This window comes from Microchirus variegatus (assembly GCF_963457635.1).
Source record: "Microchirus variegatus genome assembly, chromosome: 1".
Taxonomy (NCBI): Eukaryota; Metazoa; Chordata; class Actinopteri; order Pleuronectiformes; family Soleidae; genus Microchirus; species Microchirus variegatus.
The window spans coordinates 960,973-980,000 of record NC_139802.1 but is presented as its reverse complement, the minus strand read 5'-3'; the positions used below and the strand labels follow the sequence as shown (position 1 = coordinate 980,000).

The following is a 19,028-nucleotide window of genomic DNA, read 5'->3' as shown; positions in this document are numbered from 1 at the left end:
ATATTCTGTGCACCATCCAATTTTATTGTCTTTTCTTTTATTCTTGACCTTGAGTGTAAGGAAAGAAAGGTGGCGAAACAAACATGTAGTCGTATTATTATAATAATTACAGGTGGAGGAAGTGATTGTGGAAAACTTCTCATTATAAGCTGATATTAAGGGGTGGGGTAAGTTTGAGATCTCAGCCATATGGTTTCTATGTTTTTGGTCCTCAAAGATACCCATACAAGAACACACATTCTTGTACTTGCTGCATACTGAGGACCGGGTAAAAGAGCTGACAAAGTGAGGACCAGCATTTCCACTTTATAAATCAACACAATTACAAATATCTACTTCATGAATGACATCTACTAAAATTTGACCCAAAATGTTTGGTCCAAAATTTGAAAAAAAAATTTGCCCCAAAATTTGACAAAAACGTCATACTATACTGTCATCCAAAATTTGAAAAAATTTGACCCAAAATTGTTGGTCCAAAATTTGGAAAAAAAATTGATGCAAAATTTTTGGTCCAAAATGTGAAAAAAAAAAATTTACCCAAAATGTTTGGTCCAAAATTGGAAAAAAAATTTTTTACCCAAAATGTTTGGTCCAAAATTTGAAAAAAAATTGACACAAAATTTTTGGTCCAAAATTTGAAAAAAAAAAATTTGACCCAAAATATTTGGTCCAAAATTTGAAAAAAAAATTGATGCAAGATTTTTGGTCCAACATTGAAAAAAAAATTGGACCCAAAATGTTTGGTCAAAAAATTGAAAAAAAAATCGACGCAAAATTTTTGGTCAAAAATTTGGAAAAAAAAATTGGACCCAAGATGTTTGGTCCAAAATTTGAAAAAAAATTTGACGCAAAATGTGTGGTCCAAAATTTGACAGAAAAGTCATACTATACTATGTCGTCCAAAATTTGAATTTTTTTTCAATGATTTCAATGAAAACAAAGTGAGGACCGACCAAAATGTCCTCACTCCGTAAAAATGTCCTCACTTTGTTGGTTAAAAACCCTCACTGGTCCTCAGTATGGCGCAAGTACAAGAACACACACACACACACACACACACACACACATGCTCCATTGACCTCCATTCACGTGGACAGCCAACCCCAAACCTAATCCCTGACCTAATCACAAGTCACACATTAATCCTCACTTTCAGCCTCAGAAAAAGTCTCTGGTCAGTTTAGCACAGCTCGTCTATTCCATTCATTAGAGCAGCCTAACAAAGCCTCATCATCAGCTTTAACTTTAACCACTTAATGCCTGACCCTAACCTTAATACAATATGATGAACGCCTTAACTCGCACTGCAGTGCCGGCCCAAGCCTTTCTGGGGGCCCTAAGATGAATTTGATGTGGAGTCCCCCTCCCACCACCTCAGTGTAGCCTAAGTATTAACCCTTTAAGGTACACACCAAGAAAAAAGCAAAGGAAAAATGATTTCTTTGCATCTTTTATTATTTTATTTTATTTACTTATGATAACAATAACAACAGTCAATATATATATATATATATATATATATATTTTTTTTTTTTTAATTAGACCCTACAGTATTTCAGATACAGGCCTCTACCAAACGGTTGAGATGACTGTTCATAATAAACCTGGTTTGAATAATTCATAAAGTACAACATTCAGAACAAGTCACATTAATTTAGTGTTAGTGAGTTCAGCTTGATGCATTTTTCAATGAGATATAGTGACTTAAAGTGTGGTCGACCAAATGGTTGAGTAGCACCTTAAAGGGTTAATCTGCACATTCGTATTCAAAGTGAAGCACTAAGTGTGGTGTTTACAGTTATTAAACAATAAACCAGTTTAATGACTCTGGTTTTTAAAACTTTAAAACAGATGTGCACTGAATGAGCAAATCTTCAACTCCAAAATAAAACCAAATAACCTGAGAAAAACACTAGTCAGATATATACAGTATATCTAATAATATCTAGATTTCTTTAATATGTTAAAATGTTATTTCTTCTCCACACACTATTGGTGAGCCAGCCCTTGGCATGTGATTTAAGAGCGCTTCATTAGCACCAGGCTTTGGTCTCTGTGAGGACTACTGGTCCTGACAAGACAAAAAAGGAATGCCTACACACACACACACACGTTTGCATAACTATTATTGATAGGACAGCGTCACCAAAACCTTATCAATAACCAGATAACACCAGACCACAATCCACGTTACTGCAATCTGTAACCAGGGCCTCACAACCGAGGTTCTGTCTCAGAGAGCAGCCTTTGGTCCATGAGGACTGCTGCTCCTTCTATGTATTTATTTATACATGCATCCTTCCATGTATTTGTAAGAAAGCAGCACAAACGAGTCCACACAAACCACAGAGTCCTTGCTTGAAATGCAGCATTTTAATGAATTTATAAAAGCGTATTGGGAAAAAAAAAATCAACCCCCATTCAATATTTTCAGATTTTCTTTTCCTTTGTACATTTGGTAGGAATAAGGCAAAAAGTAGTCTCTTGAAAGAGCATTTCACATTAATTAATAATCATCCCCATGTCTTGTATAAATATTATTAAAATCTGGACTGTTGCTACAGAGGGGGGGGGGGGGGTCATCCTGTCTGAGCAGGTCCTCCAGCACATCACTGAAAAATCCAGCCCACCCACTCAATACAGATGAAATAAAAATAAGGAGTCATTCCAGGGATGGAATGGGATGCTTCTACTTTTGATTCTTTTAAATTATAGAACAGGTGAAACTGTGAAATCAAACACAAAAGTGGATCATCTCCCCCTTCGTTTCTATTTTATTTGTTCGTTTTGCTTCCAGTTCTCAATTAAAACAAACCAGCGGACGGTCTGAAGAATTAACTGTAGTGACGTTGTAGTTGTTAGGTTGTGAGCAAGACTCTATGGAATTACGACCTTTGACATTTGTGCATTTCAGAGTTGTCTCAACGGACAGACGAGACGGAGGAGTGGCTGACACCGAGCGGAGGGAGAACACGTATGGCAAGAAAAACAACTAAACCATCAAATGTGGGAAAAGGCAGGGAGCAATGCATATCCATTCACAAAAATCTTATCCAAAGCTACAAAATGTTTTTCTTTTATCATAAAAGCTGTTAAAACTCTATAAAATCTTCTTTTTTTTTTCCAATCACAAATCAAATTAAAACCAGGACAAATGTACTGTAAAAACATTCAATAATACAAGGCCATTTGGAGTCGGTGTTAATGTACAGTGTGTGATTTACAGTGCTTGTGTAACCACTGGCAGCCATTTTCAAGAAAACCCCTCGTTATTATTATTTTCATGTGCAGAAAGCTGGATGCATGATGTGTTTCGAACAACAGAAAATGCCACGCGCCGGCGCCGTGCTTCAGCTTCCTGCAGAGGGCGCTGCTGAACGCAGGTGAGACAGAAATGAAACGTAAAGCGCAGAGTCAGTGACCGACTCTGGACTCATGTACGGTGAGTGCAATTGTGTGTCGACAGCATGTAAGTCTCAAGTTGTGTACACGTCTCACATGTCTTCAAAATGAAACACAAAAAAAAACAGAAGATTTAACAAACAGGAAATCACCCCTGATTGGCTCACAATTACCCCACGTGGCACGATGGTAATTTCCTGTAAACATTTCACTGAATGTTTATAAAAACACCTTCCTGTTTACAACACAAAAATATATAGAAATTTATTTTTACATGAACATATATTTATATATTACTAAAGGCCTTATAATATTTTCCGTTCTTCTCCTTGAAAGTCACAGTTCCCTTCAGTGGATATTTAGCCTTAGACCGACCTGGAAGGAGAAGCAGTCATTACTGCACATCTGTCTATAACACAACATTATTAAGTGAACAGAAAAGGTGAATCAGGGCTGCACCTGCTTACCACGCCAAGCCTTAGTACCCAGGTTTACTCCTGTTTTTTCGGGCTCAGTTCTTTCTTAGGCACCAGCGCCTTACGGAGGTATGGCATGATTAAATAGGCTAGGAGGAAGAATGCATGACCACAGAAATACACAGACGAATACACCTGGAAAAAAAAAACACATGACACAACAGGTGAATTAAGATCATCCTTTCAGATCATAACAAATGAATTCCAATTACCATTCCCTGACACATTCGCAAACTCTCTGTGTTCCAATTCAATGATGTGATACTATGAGACACACACTTCGTTCAGGGGATGAAGCCATTGCTTTGTTTTTTAAATCCACACTCGTGGATACGTGTTTGAGCTCTACATTGTCCGCTCATTAACTTGTCATTACGATCGTGGAGAAATCCCATGTTGCCAATCATCATCTAAAGCCCTGGACTCACTGCACCAACGGTTGGCCATCGACGGTCATCTATAGGCCTCATCATTGACCATCTGCTCTTGTTGGCAGCTTTACGGCTGATTCAGTATGTTGAATCAGCATTTCGCTGTTAAGAGAGATGAGAGGCACGGAAATGACGAAGCAAGCAAAGGACTCTAGGCCAAAATGGCACACAAGTACCTCATATATATTTGGATATATAAACTCCTTTGAGTTCCTCATGTAATTTGGACATTTTTGCTATAAAAAAAAACATCTATGACAAGACGCCACTGTGGTATCACGAGTCAATCCGTCTGTGTGATGACCAACCGCCCACCGCCGCATACTTCTTTCAATTCCCCTTTTTAATAGCCGCGTTTAAAAGGGCACAAATAATCTGACTCATCTGAAACGCAATTTCACTCAATTTCAAGAGAGGGCTGGCATGTGCTGATATGTGTCACATTAACACTGGATCTGATCATGACTTCCTGGTTTGGAGTCTGATCCATGTAAACAATCTATTCTACTAAATCTACTAAAAACAGAAAGTAGTAACATACATGCTTGTTGCTCGTTGATGCAGTTTGTGCGACTGCTATTATTTTTACATGCCAACTGAGGCAGGGTTGCAGTTGGTGGTCGCCCTTTGCTTTCAACCGACCATATCAACAGTTCGTCCTGGGCTTAACGTGTTTGTATTTCGAAGAATCAAGCCCCTGAATCGTATTTCATAGTCTCCAAGGCATTTGAAACAGCATGTTCGACAAACATTTTGTTTTTTCCTTCATCAGAGCGAGTGTCTCAAGTCTTGTCACTCAACGTTGACATTCAAAAGATTAGTGAAGAAGAGAGCACGACCACATCTATCCTGTGACTCTTAACGGTAGAGTTCCGGTGTTGAGCCCAATTTATACTACTGCGTAAAGTGCTCTACGTTAGTTACGCAGAGTCCTCTGCGGTGACGGAGAGCCTGTCGGAGAGCCTCTGCGTCGTCTCCGACTGCACTAAATATTTTTTAAGTGTCCGTCACTCTGTCAAGGGACAACGGAGACGGCAAGAGCTGCGATTGGTCCTCAGGACAGGCTGAGCTAAGCTGCTCTGTGCCGACCACAGTGCGCACAGAGTCCACAGAGGTGGAGCTGATCACCGCCGACAACGTCGCTGCCAAACTATAAATACGTCATATCTTAACACACACAGCACATGTTTAGACTCTAAATGGCCAATTTCTCGCCTCAAATTACCTTAAAACTGCGTTCCGGGACACAGAAAAGTGAGAAACGGCCACAACAACAACAGTCTTTCTCTCTCGGACTTCATTGCTCACTGTAATAACCTTGCGTAGCGACCCCTACTAGTGCGTATCCGTCACCACGACGGAGAAGTATGAAGGCTCGAGGGGTCTCCGTGGTTACGCAGACGGATAACGCATTGCGCAGTCGTAGAAGTGTAATGTGTCCTTTACCTTGAGCCATTTGTCATAGGTGAAGAGGCAGAATGGCACTAGGGGGTAGCCCATGAAGAGCCAGTGTACAAACTGCTGGACTACATAGATGAGAGGGTAGAGAGGGCTGTTGGCCAGCTTCGTCAACAAGGGACTGTCCCGCACCAGTGCGTGGGCCTGCCACAAACACAAACACACACACACACACAAACACAAACACAAACACAAACACACAATGATTATAGTAACAGAACAAAAATATCACCTTCTAAAATGATGCCAATTTGTGACTCTATCAATATATAATTAGTGCATTCAGCCATGGAAGGGTTTGTTCAACAGTGTTAAGTCATTTAATAACACACTCGCCACCTCCTGAAAGAAATGTTTGAGAGCATAATTACTATTGCGTCACTCGTCACCACTGCACTGTACCTGTCTCTCTACAGTGATGATAAAGAATTCCATGGAGAAGCACATGATGTAACCGGAGTGAAGGCCGTGCCAGATCGTCAGAAACAACAGCGTGGCCACGTGAGACAGAGTCTTATTGCCAAGGAACTTCAACCGCTTGAAGACATGTCTGAAAAGACACATGGTAGAAAAAAAAAATATCAATGGAGACTTTTTTTCTTTTCACTAAAAACTTAGACAAGGGTGGTGAGAAATGCATAATGAGTCAGCTATCACTGTCCACAAGGCAACCACACACCTGGACCTCATTGTTGCATAGCAACTGTGATTCTATTAAAATATCTCAATTTTACATGTCTATTTATTAATCCAATTTTTGGTGCAGAGCGTGTTTTCAGTCCACATACCAGCGTTTCTCCCTTTCAGCACACTGATTGCAAGTTACGGCATTAGCTCTAAAGAGCAAGGCCAGCGAGATAAAGTATGTGAAGCACAAAAAGAAATAGTTTTACAACCTCAGTGAGCTTTTAACGTCATCTAAACCTGCACCTTCTACACACACGTTATCAAGATGCTTTTAAATTAAAAACCAAATGGCTGACATGCAAATCAAATATTAGACTTGTTTAAAATAATTTTATTTACAAGCTATTTGCCCTTAAAAGAACTCCTATTGTTAAGAGAAAAAAGCTGAACAAGATACGGTGCAAGCAAGTCTTTTAAATTACGATTTACAGTGAATGCAACATTTGTTAATAGACATCAAATGCTAAACTAAATGATTGCCTATCAGGTTCACCATTTATTTTATGCCAATCATCTGCAAGTTTTAGATTTTTAGATACTTATTTGGTGTTTTACAACAGTTGGCGTCCAAAATGTTGAATTACTACCATAAGATTTGTATCCTTCAGTTACATGTTTTAAAAGAATACATCATACCTGTCACTAAGTTCAATCACACACCCCATCTACAGTAATAGTTGCTCTGAGAATTTTCCTAAATCACTCCTGAGATAATGTTTATGCTACGTATCCAAAAGAGAAGCAGTCTGGAATACAATTAATTATGACACAGCTGAAGCATGTGTGCTGTATCTCCTGCTACTTCAAAAAGATGAAAAAACTGTTGATACATACATCAGCAAGAGTGCACGACTGTCGTTATTTGCCACATCATTTTCCTTGTATGAGGTTAGACTGGCTTTATTTCAATCAAGTCATTCAGCTCTGCCCTTTTCTTCTCATCTGCATGTGTTACACTATCTGACTGGAGAATTAGCACATTACCCGTTTAACTGGATATGAATTACAAGCGGTGTGTTGTGAGAGGATTTAAATACCTTAGACAAACATAATTCAAACTAAGCCTCCAGTCAGATTTATTAAATACAGTACATTCTATCATAGTATTACCTGCACCTCTTTTTACTAAGCTGCTTAAATGTGTGTCAAGAGAACTGAACCTCAGAAGTGGCACACGTGTGACTAAAAATAGCACCTTTTTGCGTAGGTCAAACCTTGAGAGCATTTCATTAAATGTCAAGGTCTGTTTTGGCCAAAGGCCACAAATCCCTCCACTGACCAACCATACAGCAGTGTTTCCCGACCCTGGTCCTCAGGGAACACTGCCCTCCATGTTTTAGATGTTGCTCCAACACACCTGATTCAGATGAACAGCTCGCCAACAAGCTCTGCAGAAGCCTGATAACGAGCTGTCCATTTAAATCAGGTGTGTTGGCAACAGGGCAACATTTAAGGCTACGTTTACACTAGCGCGGGTATTTTTAAAAACGGAGACTTTCCCCTGCGTTTGTGCCTTTCGTTTACACACAAACGGCGATTTCGCCTCTGAAAACGATTCTTTCTAACAACTCCGGCAAAAGTGGAGATTTTGGAGAACTCCGTTTTCGCGTTTGCATGTAAACTGAGAAAAACGGAGAAAACAAAGTTTGAGGCAATTTACGCTCCAAAAATGCGACCTTTTTACATTTGGTTATGATCATTTTTACATGTTTGCATTTGCAAATACAGCTCCTATATTACGTAGAGGAGCAGAAACGGATTTGGGCTCGGAGGTGATGTCAGCATCGTCAGTTTTGGGTCCGACCTTGGCGGACTGCTGTCTGGTGGGAGAACTTTGAGAATGAGGTTATTTTCCCGGAGGAGTGGCGTAACAATTTTAGGATTTCGCGATCATCGCTGCTGTCACTTGTATAGTTACTGTTGTTTATGCGGGTTAATATAAATGGAAACTTTTTTGAAAACGATGATGTGTGCACAAAGTTATTTTGGAAAACGGAGGGAAGAAAATATCCATTTTTAAAAATATGCAGCTAGTGTAAACGTAGCCTAAAACATGCAGCGCAGTGTTACTGGAGGACCAAGGTCCGGAAACACTGCCATAGAGTATAATATCATCTATTAGTAAAGTCCTAATTTTCTTCATTATCTACAGGTTGACGGGCTTTTCACATTTCCACTCGCCAGTCACTATTATGTCCATTTAAATCTGTGCGGTTTTGAACTGTAGAAACTAAAAATCAGCTTAAGTAGCTGATGCATTTCACCATGTAATATACTGTTAAATAAATAGCTTTGAGCAGTGTGGTCAGCATCAAATGGTGTCACATGTGCAAAGAATTTCATTCATTTAATCTGTTGACAGTTGACTGTCAATATTTGCCTTGAAACCACAAACTCCTCCTCCCTGCGACGACTCTTGTCCGACAACTAACTGTAGATAGAGGTCGTGTGGATGATGGATTGAACCGTCTTAACCTCAGCCCGACTGTCGTCATCCAATTAATATTTAACACGAGCTCACAGATTTCATGCTCCACACTTACCTGGCAGCCCATGCGTTTGTGTTGATGTTAAAAGACGAAATGGTTCCTCCAAAGAGCGGCGTGGTTTCAAAGAGCCACACCTTCATATTGGCACAAGCGTCCCACTGGTGCTGCCCATCCACAACACCGTTGTAGCCCATGCCAGAGAGTATACACACGCCCTCCTGTAACACACAGAGGACGCAGCAGTTTCACTCGTTGCTCGTGTCATATCGCACCATGAATCGGATAAACTGATGATCCAGGTGTGCTGCACAAAAATGACATCATCGGCACATGAGTGAACAAAACTATGTAAAGGGCAGAAGTTGGCAGTTGTTATTCTTAATGTTCACCTCAACATTGACTGTTTATTAATGCAGTTTCATATAGAGCTGGGTAACATGACATCACAATAATAACATTTTAAATAAGTTGATAAATAACTATCAACTAATATAAAACGTCAGATAATTAAAGATTTGGTTTTGCAAAGGAAAGATTTATCAATTATGTGTTTTGTCTCAACATGTATTCGCACGATGCATAAACATTAAATTGATATTTTTTTTAACCTCCGACATTGAAGAGAACCATGTACCAATATATAGTTATTGAATTGTTGCCCAGCATACATTGTATATAATTTCAGGCACCAAATCAGTAGATGTTTGCCATCGAGTCTCAACACCACTTCATGCACAATTTGAAATATTACGTGAATATACTTACTGCTATGACCCAGCAGCTGACATATTTATACAAATTGACTTTAGCCCAAAGCAGAATAAACACACAGCGATACCAGAATGGCTGAGCCTGTGGAGAAGAGCAGTTTCACAGTTTTTAGTTGATGAAACAGACATCATTAGGTCTTCACATGTGTAAAGTTGAAATATGTAAGAGTTCACAATCCGAATATATGTCTGCGTCTTTCTCACCTCATACTCATCTGTTAAGTAGTAGCTGTCTGGGTAATGAGGGCCAAATATTGCATATATGACCAGGAAGATAAACCCCAGAGCAAACCTCTTCATAGCAGGTATAATACTGAAAAATATAGATGATGGGTGAGAGAGGAGAAAGTATTAATGTTAGTGCCAACTGCAAAGCTGCAACACTGTAACTGTCTTGTTTTTCAGACACATTTTTGTCATCGTCACCACCAAGTTTCCCACTCTTGTACCTGTTTGGAGGCTTTCCAGGGCAGTCGGTGAGTTCCCCTGCCACCAGCATCTGGTAGCTTCGTAGTGTAAACTGGGGCCCCACCAAAAAGCCTCCATAGAAGTAGGAAAAGCCGAGGACCTCGAGCAGAGAGGGTACAGACGGCAGGGCTGCTTTCTTCTGGTCTGCACTCAACTGGGACTAGTGCAATGAAAGATAAATATGAGTGAAAGCAATGTGGGAAGCAAGCATACACAAATAGGAGAAGGGAATGCATTTTCGAAAAAACTGTAATGAGCTCAGGATGGATCCAGTTACAAAAAAAAATCTACAATGATCATAAACCAAATGAGAGTACACTAAATACTCATTAACTGGAATTCAACTGCAGGCAGTAAAATATGAACTGCAACTGTGTAGTGAAGTGGCCAGATTATTTGAATTGTTCATATAAAGGAGACAAATGGGATTTTTTCGTAGAGAAAAAAAAAGACAAAACAGAATGAGAATAAAGCAACAAAAGAGGCTATTACACTTAAGACAATATGAGTACAGTCATTATACATATGCTGTACATTTTACACTGCCATCTTTCTCAGAATCCAACTATATGGCTGGATTCTGCTATTGTGTGGTGCAATGTTACAAATGACAAAGCCAGACTATACTGTGGCTGGTAACAGGTTCTGAATTCAATTTCCATTAAAGTTTACAACGCAAATCCTCTTATGTAAGAACTTTGCTAGCTTTATCTTGTGTTTTGTTTTGTCCTGTGTTTTCCTGCTCTTGTCCCTTTAGCAGACAGAGACGGTCTAAGCTGACAGAGGCTAAGCACTGGAAAAAGCAGAGAAAAGTAGACTATGGATTCTGCAGCAAAAAAGCTCTTTGTTAAATTGCTGTTATTAAACGGTTGCTTTGAGGAGCCACAGTGTTCCTGTTTTTCGGTTCATTTTGTTTAGTTTAATTTCACACTGTGCTCTGGGAGGACATGTGTCCAGTCCTGTTGAGTTCGCCTGCTGGGTGTTTTCCTTTTCCTGTGCTGCAACTTAGTATTGTTTGTTTTTCAACAAAGCATTTGCTTGTTTAATTGACCTTGCTGTAGTTAATATGTTATGGTTTGTGTTTGAATCAAGGTTAAAAAAAAAAAAAAAAGCTGCTTTATGGTCAATGTACCGAATAGCTATGTTGGCATGGTAACATACCCTGTATCTATGCAGGGTCTATACTATAGAATATGGTATAGAATATGAAGAACAATCATCGAGTATCTTTTCAAAATAAAACGTTGGTGAAGATTACTAGTTATTGCTTTCTGACAATGAATTATCTGACGCACTGTCCAACTCCCATTTTGAGAAACATTGAAAAAGACATCTCTTCTATTCTTTTACTATATAAAAAAAACTGTTTTGCTGAAAAAACTGAAAAACAATGCATTTGCGCACTGCCCTGCCCTGCAGCTGTTTGCATATCACTTAACACTTGATTGTGCTATTGTTGGGTGAATGCCTCCTAACTGTTGTCATGCCAGTAAATAGTAAACTGATTATTTACTCAGGTGACATGTTTGTATTTAGTAACCGAGTGTAGCTGTAAAAGAAAAGAAAAAAATCACAAGCACTAGATAAAACAAAGATTAAACATGAGCAAAACTCAAACAATGGCAAATTACATCAATATATTAACAAATGATCAATCAGGCAAAGGTCAAGAGGTCAATCTACTCACTGGTTCCTTTCCGCCGTCATAGAAATCAAATGACAAACCTGTAAATCAGAAAATGCAACTGTTGTGAGAAACTATAAAACAGAACAAGAAAACAATATTAAGCAAAATTAAGAGATTTCAGAGTCCACTTACCCACAAGTTTAAGCATGAGTACACAGTGAGGCATCGTCCACTTGATGTCATACTCCCCTGTTGCAGTAAAGTAATACCCTGCCAGCAGGTATAGCTGTGGGAAGATGAGGAGGGACACAATTAAACAAAAGACATAACTACATCGGGAAATTCACAGGAAATCTAGTGAACACATTTCTATGTAAACACAAGTCTTCATCACCACATTTATTATAGTGTGTGGGTAAAAAAAAAGAGCAAAATTTTGCAAAAACAAAGGGCATGTGAAGCATGGGACTATATATCATAACATGATTACTGGCTTTAATTGTAAATCGCCCTTTTATATACACAAGGCTAGCAGTGTGTAATCACAGACGAGGAAAATAAAGGAAACTCCATCCTGCAGATGCAAAAATCTGAGACAGAACTGTGCAGTTAATCTGGGTAGAAGCACATGAGCCACTGCATTAAAAGTCAGACAGTGCACAACAGGGAGGCATTGCTATAGGTAAGTCTGGGTGCATAGAGAAAGAGAACGAACAAATAGACCAGAACAGCTCACCATTTGGAAGGTAAAGCTGCTCAGGACAGCTGTTACTGTCCTTCCCATGAGCCTCAGCATCAGGAACTGGACAAGGATGCATACTGCGGAGTGATAAAGCTGAGGGCCTGGGAAAGAGATGGACAGAGGAAGGGTGGGGTTGATGGTGGGAGAAGTCAAGCGTGACTTGTAGGTCTGGAAATGACAACAGCACTTTTCCTCCTTCTCCACAGTTTAGCATTGGCAGAGGTGATGAGACAATGGCAAAGCAGAGACATGATAAATATCCCAATTGAACTGAGCTTTCAAAGAAAGCCGGAAAAACAAATATTCCACAAGGAGAGAGAGATAAAGCAACAGACCTGCTGTAAAATCCAAGTGAAGCCACAGTGGAACAAAGAAAAGAGAAATAAATCAATGTTAGCGGTTAGTGTGAAGTCTAGATTGTCACTCGGTTCCACCAGGAAGTGCCATGCATTCCATCCGACTATCTATATAACTTTGCATGATTATTTAGATTTCTATCAAAGTTTTTTTTATATTATATTGAAGGAAATATAATAAGTTAATATGTATAAATCCTAATAGAAAACAGGCTACAAGCATATAAATAAGTTTTCGATATGAATCTGGTCAAACCTGTGTACCTGCCTACAGCAGAGAAACACATCTACTTCCTCTTCAAGTGAGAAGTTACTTGACTAGTAAGTCGTTGATGATTCATCTGCCTGCCAGTCGTTTAGCTTGTCACAGTAGTTTTCAGCATTACTCTTCAACTTAATAGGTCTAATTCTGGCAATTGAATCAGTCAGTTCATTTACATGATATTAGAAATAAGTATAATAGTTCCACTAAATTGGACCTTTTTGAAATAAACTTGGAAAGGCTTATGTATACTCTATACATAGAGTATTCTCTACTCTCTATCTTTTCTTGTGTGGCGTTTGACAAAATTTTCCAGAAATTGTGGGTGTGGTTAATGCAGAAATGTTGTCATTCCCTTTGACTTGCAAGGAGTTGTGCACTTGAGTTTCTCGTAAAGTATGAAATGTCCTGGCCAAAACTAACTTTGTTGTTGTTGTTGTTCTTGCCAACTCAAGAAAAAGAACAAATGTCTCGGTTCTTGAGGAGCACGTAGGGGTCTTTAGTCAGACGTATGTCCAATTTCTAAAAGTTGAACTAACAAGCCCAGATCAAGCAAACTGGAGTTTAACCTTCTTATGAACATCATGATAATCTGGATTTATTTTGATTTTACTGGCTGTAGAATTGTCAAAAGAGTGAGTGACTGCTTCTGCCCCTTTTTCCAAGATAACGTTAACAAACATGTGACGCGCTGGTGAATCTTGTATTGGAGTTACGGTAATGAGAAGCATACATGCCTTCAGTCACTGTGTCAATGTGCTCTTAAAGGTGCCATATGTAAGAATGTGGCCAAAAAACGGTTACTACATTCAAATTCAAAATACCGAGGTCTTTTAGGTTTCGTTTTCTGACGTAACTGGCAACCCGTGGTTGCTCGGCAGCTGAGACTCTACTGACTGCAATGACTGGTAGACGGCGGTAGGTGGCGCCACATGCCAAAACATGATTTCAAAACATAAACATGATTTGCAGTCTGCAAAAAGTTTTTTTTTAATGCAAATATTTTGTCTGTACTGTTGTTGTTGGTGAGTTCAGTTTGTTATATGAACATTATTCCTGAGTCTCTGTGACATATTAGGAGGATTTTATGGCCAGTTGCTTTAGATTTATTACATAATGCACCTTTAAGTGATGGTGTAAGGTGTTGCTGGAACAAGCATGTTAGCCTGTATGGCATAATATATAGATTTTGCTAATTCTGCCTGAATCATTTAATTTGCTTGAATAGCTCTCAGTGTGTAGATCTTTCCTACATTATTTGTGTACTATGTGCAAATGCTAATACTTTGAAATGTCAAAGTTAGAAAAATAAATGCATTCAAGGATACGGAGTTAGATAGAGTTTAGTGAATAACGCTAGATTTAAAGATAAAATTTGTTTACATAAACATCCCCCGTACAACAAAAGAACCCTCAACAGTGTAAATAGAGGGCGTTGCCGAATGTTTCATTGATCATTCATGCCTTTGCATTCCTTCACAAACACAACACAAATCTTCCTCTTTATCTCACCAAAGTTGAATGCTGCTAGAGCCAGTCCAGAGAAGGTGTGGAATAAATGAATAACTGTGGAAGACTGGTAGAACAAGTAGCGTCTGTAGAACAGAGCACAGGGATAACCTGGAGGAGACACAGAGAAATAAAAACACATCAGAGAAATTCATAACAGGAACATTACCTACAGTGTTGACAGTGACCTTGTGGGGGAGGGAAAAACACATGGTTGCCACACACATTTCAACACATTAACCCCACTGGTGTGCACTGCTTTTAAATATGCCGTCCAGATAACTGCCCTGAGTTGGACTACAGATTTAATTCTTACACTGAATAACCTGCTTCAGATTGACTTCTTCACTCATTAACCCATAATGTGCTACTTTGCATTAGCTATTAATTTATACTAGTATTTCTAATGGTCTAGTAGTTTAAAGAGTGGCTGGTTCCTGCACCACCTTATCAGAGAATCTTCTTTTTTCCTGGAAACAATGCTATGCAGAACCACCACTGTTTCCTACTTACAGTGCTCATTTGCATCTGTTTTTATGAACAACATAACGTTTAAAATAGCCTCTATAAGAAAGCGTAAAGACCTGTCTCATAAACACCTTTCCCCTCGTCCCAATGAGACTTGAGCTGCAGAGCTTCTCACTGAGGTACCACAACATTGTACTTTCCACTTTAAAATATAAAAGTGGGCAATTTGCTAAGCGGTAATTCCCCCCAAAAAATTCAGCATGTCACTCTCCTGTCACATTTTCCCCTTCAGTTATTCCATGATCTCAGACAGGGTCCCTCTACTTTTTGACCACAGAGTGGTCTGTGGGGTCATTGAGCGGAGCTTAGCTGTCTCAACAAACACCTCCTTCAAAAAATCTTACATTATAAATTTGTGATGCGACTCTTGACTCATTCCACAGAGAATATGAAGTGATGATAGAATGACTAAGGGGCAAAACACTCCATCATCTCAATCAGCTTTTTCTGAGTAGATAAGAGAAACAAGACTCTGAAACATTGACCTTCCACGAACCAGTAAAGAAAAAATGACTAGATATCAGGGATCACATATTAATGCTCCAACAAGGGCATGAGTTTGTCTTTTCAGCAGGGTCTGTTGGTTTACTTTAAATGACTGGACAAACGTTCAATGAGTTAATCTCAATAACAAGTTCTAATGTTGTCATACAAGCTGGATACAGCTCATTATGTATCATAGATCCCAATTGTTTTTCACTGCAACTAAGAATTATTTTCATAATCAATGTTTACTTATTACTTGTTTAGTCGATAAAATATTTAAATCCCAAAATGATGATGCTATCAAATGTCAAAAGAGATTCCCTGGATCATCTGTCAGGTATGAAACTAATGCATCGGTTTGTGCTCATCTAATGAGAGGAGCTCAGGACAGAGAGATTTATGATCCCATGATGCAAGTATTTTTTTTTTTTATCTGTGAATGAAACATAACAACCAAGTGTAGATTTAATGAGCCACGCCACTGAATCTGTACACTATCCTGCTGATATAAATATTCTACTGGGCAACTCAACACAATTCATATGCAGTAATGTACAGTATATTACAATAATACCATATATTTGTTGAGTAACACTGGCTTGTAGTGCTTTTTGCTTTGAAATATTTTTTTTATTACGCATATTACGCAACTAGGTTATTTTAATTTTAGTCTCCATGATGAGCAAAGGATTGACGCCAACATTACTGAGATACAAATACATGCATTGTTTCCCCCATTAGTGCACATATGTGAACATTTAAAAAAACAAAAATAACGCCAGCCTTTATAAGATAAAATAAAGCTCGACTAGGACTAATATATGAGACGGTATCATGCAGGCAAATGCAGGCCTGTTGTGAAATTGATCTGTGGATGATATGTTTACATTTTTATTTATTTTTAATACTAATGCATTGACGTAGCGCACAGTGGAATACTATGTGGTTGCTTTGGCTAAGCAGCTGGCTGACCATGTGCATACAGGGGCAAATGCAGGCTTCTTATGTAACTGAACTGCGAATATGTGGCATATTTTTTAAGTTTTTTTCAAAGTACTAATGTATTCAAGTAACCCATTGAATACTATACAGCTGCTCTAGCATAGCAGTTGGCTGGTCAAATAACCTCATGTCAAACCTATGTATAGAAGAGGAAATGCTAGTGGAACCTCCTGTCATTTCAGGCTCTCTTGCTGACATTCAGCAGTTATGTGACCACAATATTAAACTGGGACAAAGACCATGCAACAGGCTGACTGAAGGGTTTCAGCACAGCCAATCAAACCGTGGTGTGAAAGACCTTGTACAATCTATTGAATGGTATTGAGTGGGGCTGCACACAGAGAGTAGAATAGATGTGTCCATGTGTCTGAGCAAAGTTCAGAGAACACCCTGCCTGTCATTCCCACCCTTTACCTGGAAGAAAAGCTGTTAAACAGCCTACAGTGAAACAATAGTAATGTAAATAGCTAGTCAACTGAAATTCTCTCTCCTCCACCCAAAGTAATGAGGGCTAAATGGTGGGAGGCATATTTTGGCAGCATTTTTCTCCATAACAAAGCTTTGCCCTCCCCCAACACCATCGTCTGTTTCTTTCACCAACATTATTAGTCTCCCATTCAAGTTCTCGTACACTAAATCCCACAGTCCACGAAATAACAAATACACCACACTGAAGGAGAAGGGGGTGTAGGTGGAGGAGTGTGTTATTCTAATGTGTGTAGTTTGGTAAACACACCAGCATTTGGGAAAGTAGTAAATGAGAGGGCAAAGAGATTGTGCTCCTCTCTGCATGTACACACTGTGAAAACTAGCCAAACACCAACACCTTCATTCAGGTTCACCCGCATCACTTTAGCAGAAGGTGCTGATGTATTAGCAAGAAACGTGAAAGCTGAGTGTACGCGTGTACCACATCCACAAGCTCATCTAACACATAAGTCACACATTTCTCTAGAAAGAAGAAGAAGAAGAAACCTGTGTTTACAACATAGCAGAGCAACACGACGGTTTTAAAGCCTTAAGCTACAGCTCTGTCGGTACCTGAGTGACCCGTCACGTTAGCTGTGACAGTTACCCGCAGGTGTGAGAGCTGTCACGGTGCAAAACCTCGGCTGCTAGAACACAATAAGTGACGACACGAGGAGAAACTCACCGACTAAAATGGATAAAATGAGTCGAACGGCTGGCTCCGGGGAACCTAACGACTCCGACAATTTCTCCATCAAGGGAGCCGCCATCTTTCTTGAGGGCGGAAATGTGTCTGACAGCGCGGCGACGGTACGGTGAAGTCGACTGACCCACGGCCACGGCGCGCTCGTACTCGTGCTTGTGCAGAAGCGCGCGCGCGCGTGTTCGCGCAGACTCCCTCGCTTGTACAGTGTAACTGTGTACTTTGTTTCCTTTAGTTAGCTACATTGCTAACGCGCCGCCAACGCTGTATCATTGGGGCTAATGCGTATCTATAACCGACAGAGTGCAGCAAAGCAGAAGATAAAGAATTCCTGTGTGATATAAAATAATGTGTCGCAAATTGGACAGAACTGACGTTAAAGTGTGAAAGTGTGCTTTCATGTGGCGACACAAGGGAACAACAGGCTAGCACACAAATCCTGTGGCTGTGATCTATCTGTCTGTGTCTGTCTGTCTGTCTATTTATTAAATTCAAGAGGCTTTATTGGCATGGGAAACAATACAAACATGTGCTTTTATTATAAACATTTAAGTAGCTCAGTTTAACCTGAAGATTATGTCACAGTTTATAGGTGTATATTTCTTGGATTTCTTCAAAGTCTTGACTTGACTGTCTGATATGATAACGCACAACTCAACATTTAGTAGATATTATAGACAGTTACCACATGCATTTTGTACACTTCTGATTTAATCATGTGCGTTATGAAATACAATAATAGAATACAATAATACTTTTTACATATATTTACAGATAACTTACGTAAGTGAATGTGCAAACAGAAAATACACAAATTAAAGTGTGCTTTTAAGTAGCTCAGAATACATTATCTTCTATATGAAGATATGAACAGGAGAAAATATTATAGTTTATAGGTGTGTATTGCTTAGAGTTCTTCAAAGTCTTGACTTAACTGTCCAATATGATGCACAACTCCACAACTAGTAGTAAATGTTACAGACAGTTATCACATGCATTTTGTTCACGATTGAGATAACTATGATCATATGGACTGTGGATAGAGAACTCATGTTAAAATCCTTTTTTTTTGAACAACAAAGGTGGGCTCCTCTTTAAGAGAAGCCTGCTAGACAAATATCTAAAGAGCTAACAAATCCTCAGAGGTTCCATAACTGCTCA

The 19,028-nt window shown here is 39.2% G+C and overlaps 1 protein-coding gene across 1 annotated transcript; it reads right to left on the bottom strand.

Moving 5' to 3' along the window:
• Positions 1 to 2,425: 2,425 nt before the first annotated feature.
• On the bottom strand, positions 2,426 to 17,934 carry lpcat3 (lysophosphatidylcholine acyltransferase 3; the record flags this gene model as incomplete). The annotated part of the gene is made up of 13 exons (XM_083889192.1): positions 2,426 to 3,780; positions 3,873 to 4,016; positions 5,759 to 5,914; positions 6,173 to 6,320; positions 9,001 to 9,164; positions 9,712 to 9,798; positions 9,921 to 10,029; positions 10,166 to 10,344; positions 11,872 to 11,909; positions 12,004 to 12,097; positions 12,548 to 12,654; positions 14,684 to 14,791; positions 17,850 to 17,934. The coding sequence occupies 12 exons, from the start codon at positions 17,932 to 17,934 to the stop codon at positions 3,897 to 3,899; spliced, it is 1,395 nt and encodes a 464-aa protein (XP_083745318.1). The 3' UTR covers positions 2,426 to 3,780; positions 3,873 to 3,896.
• Positions 17,935 to 19,028: the final 1,094 nt, after the last annotated feature.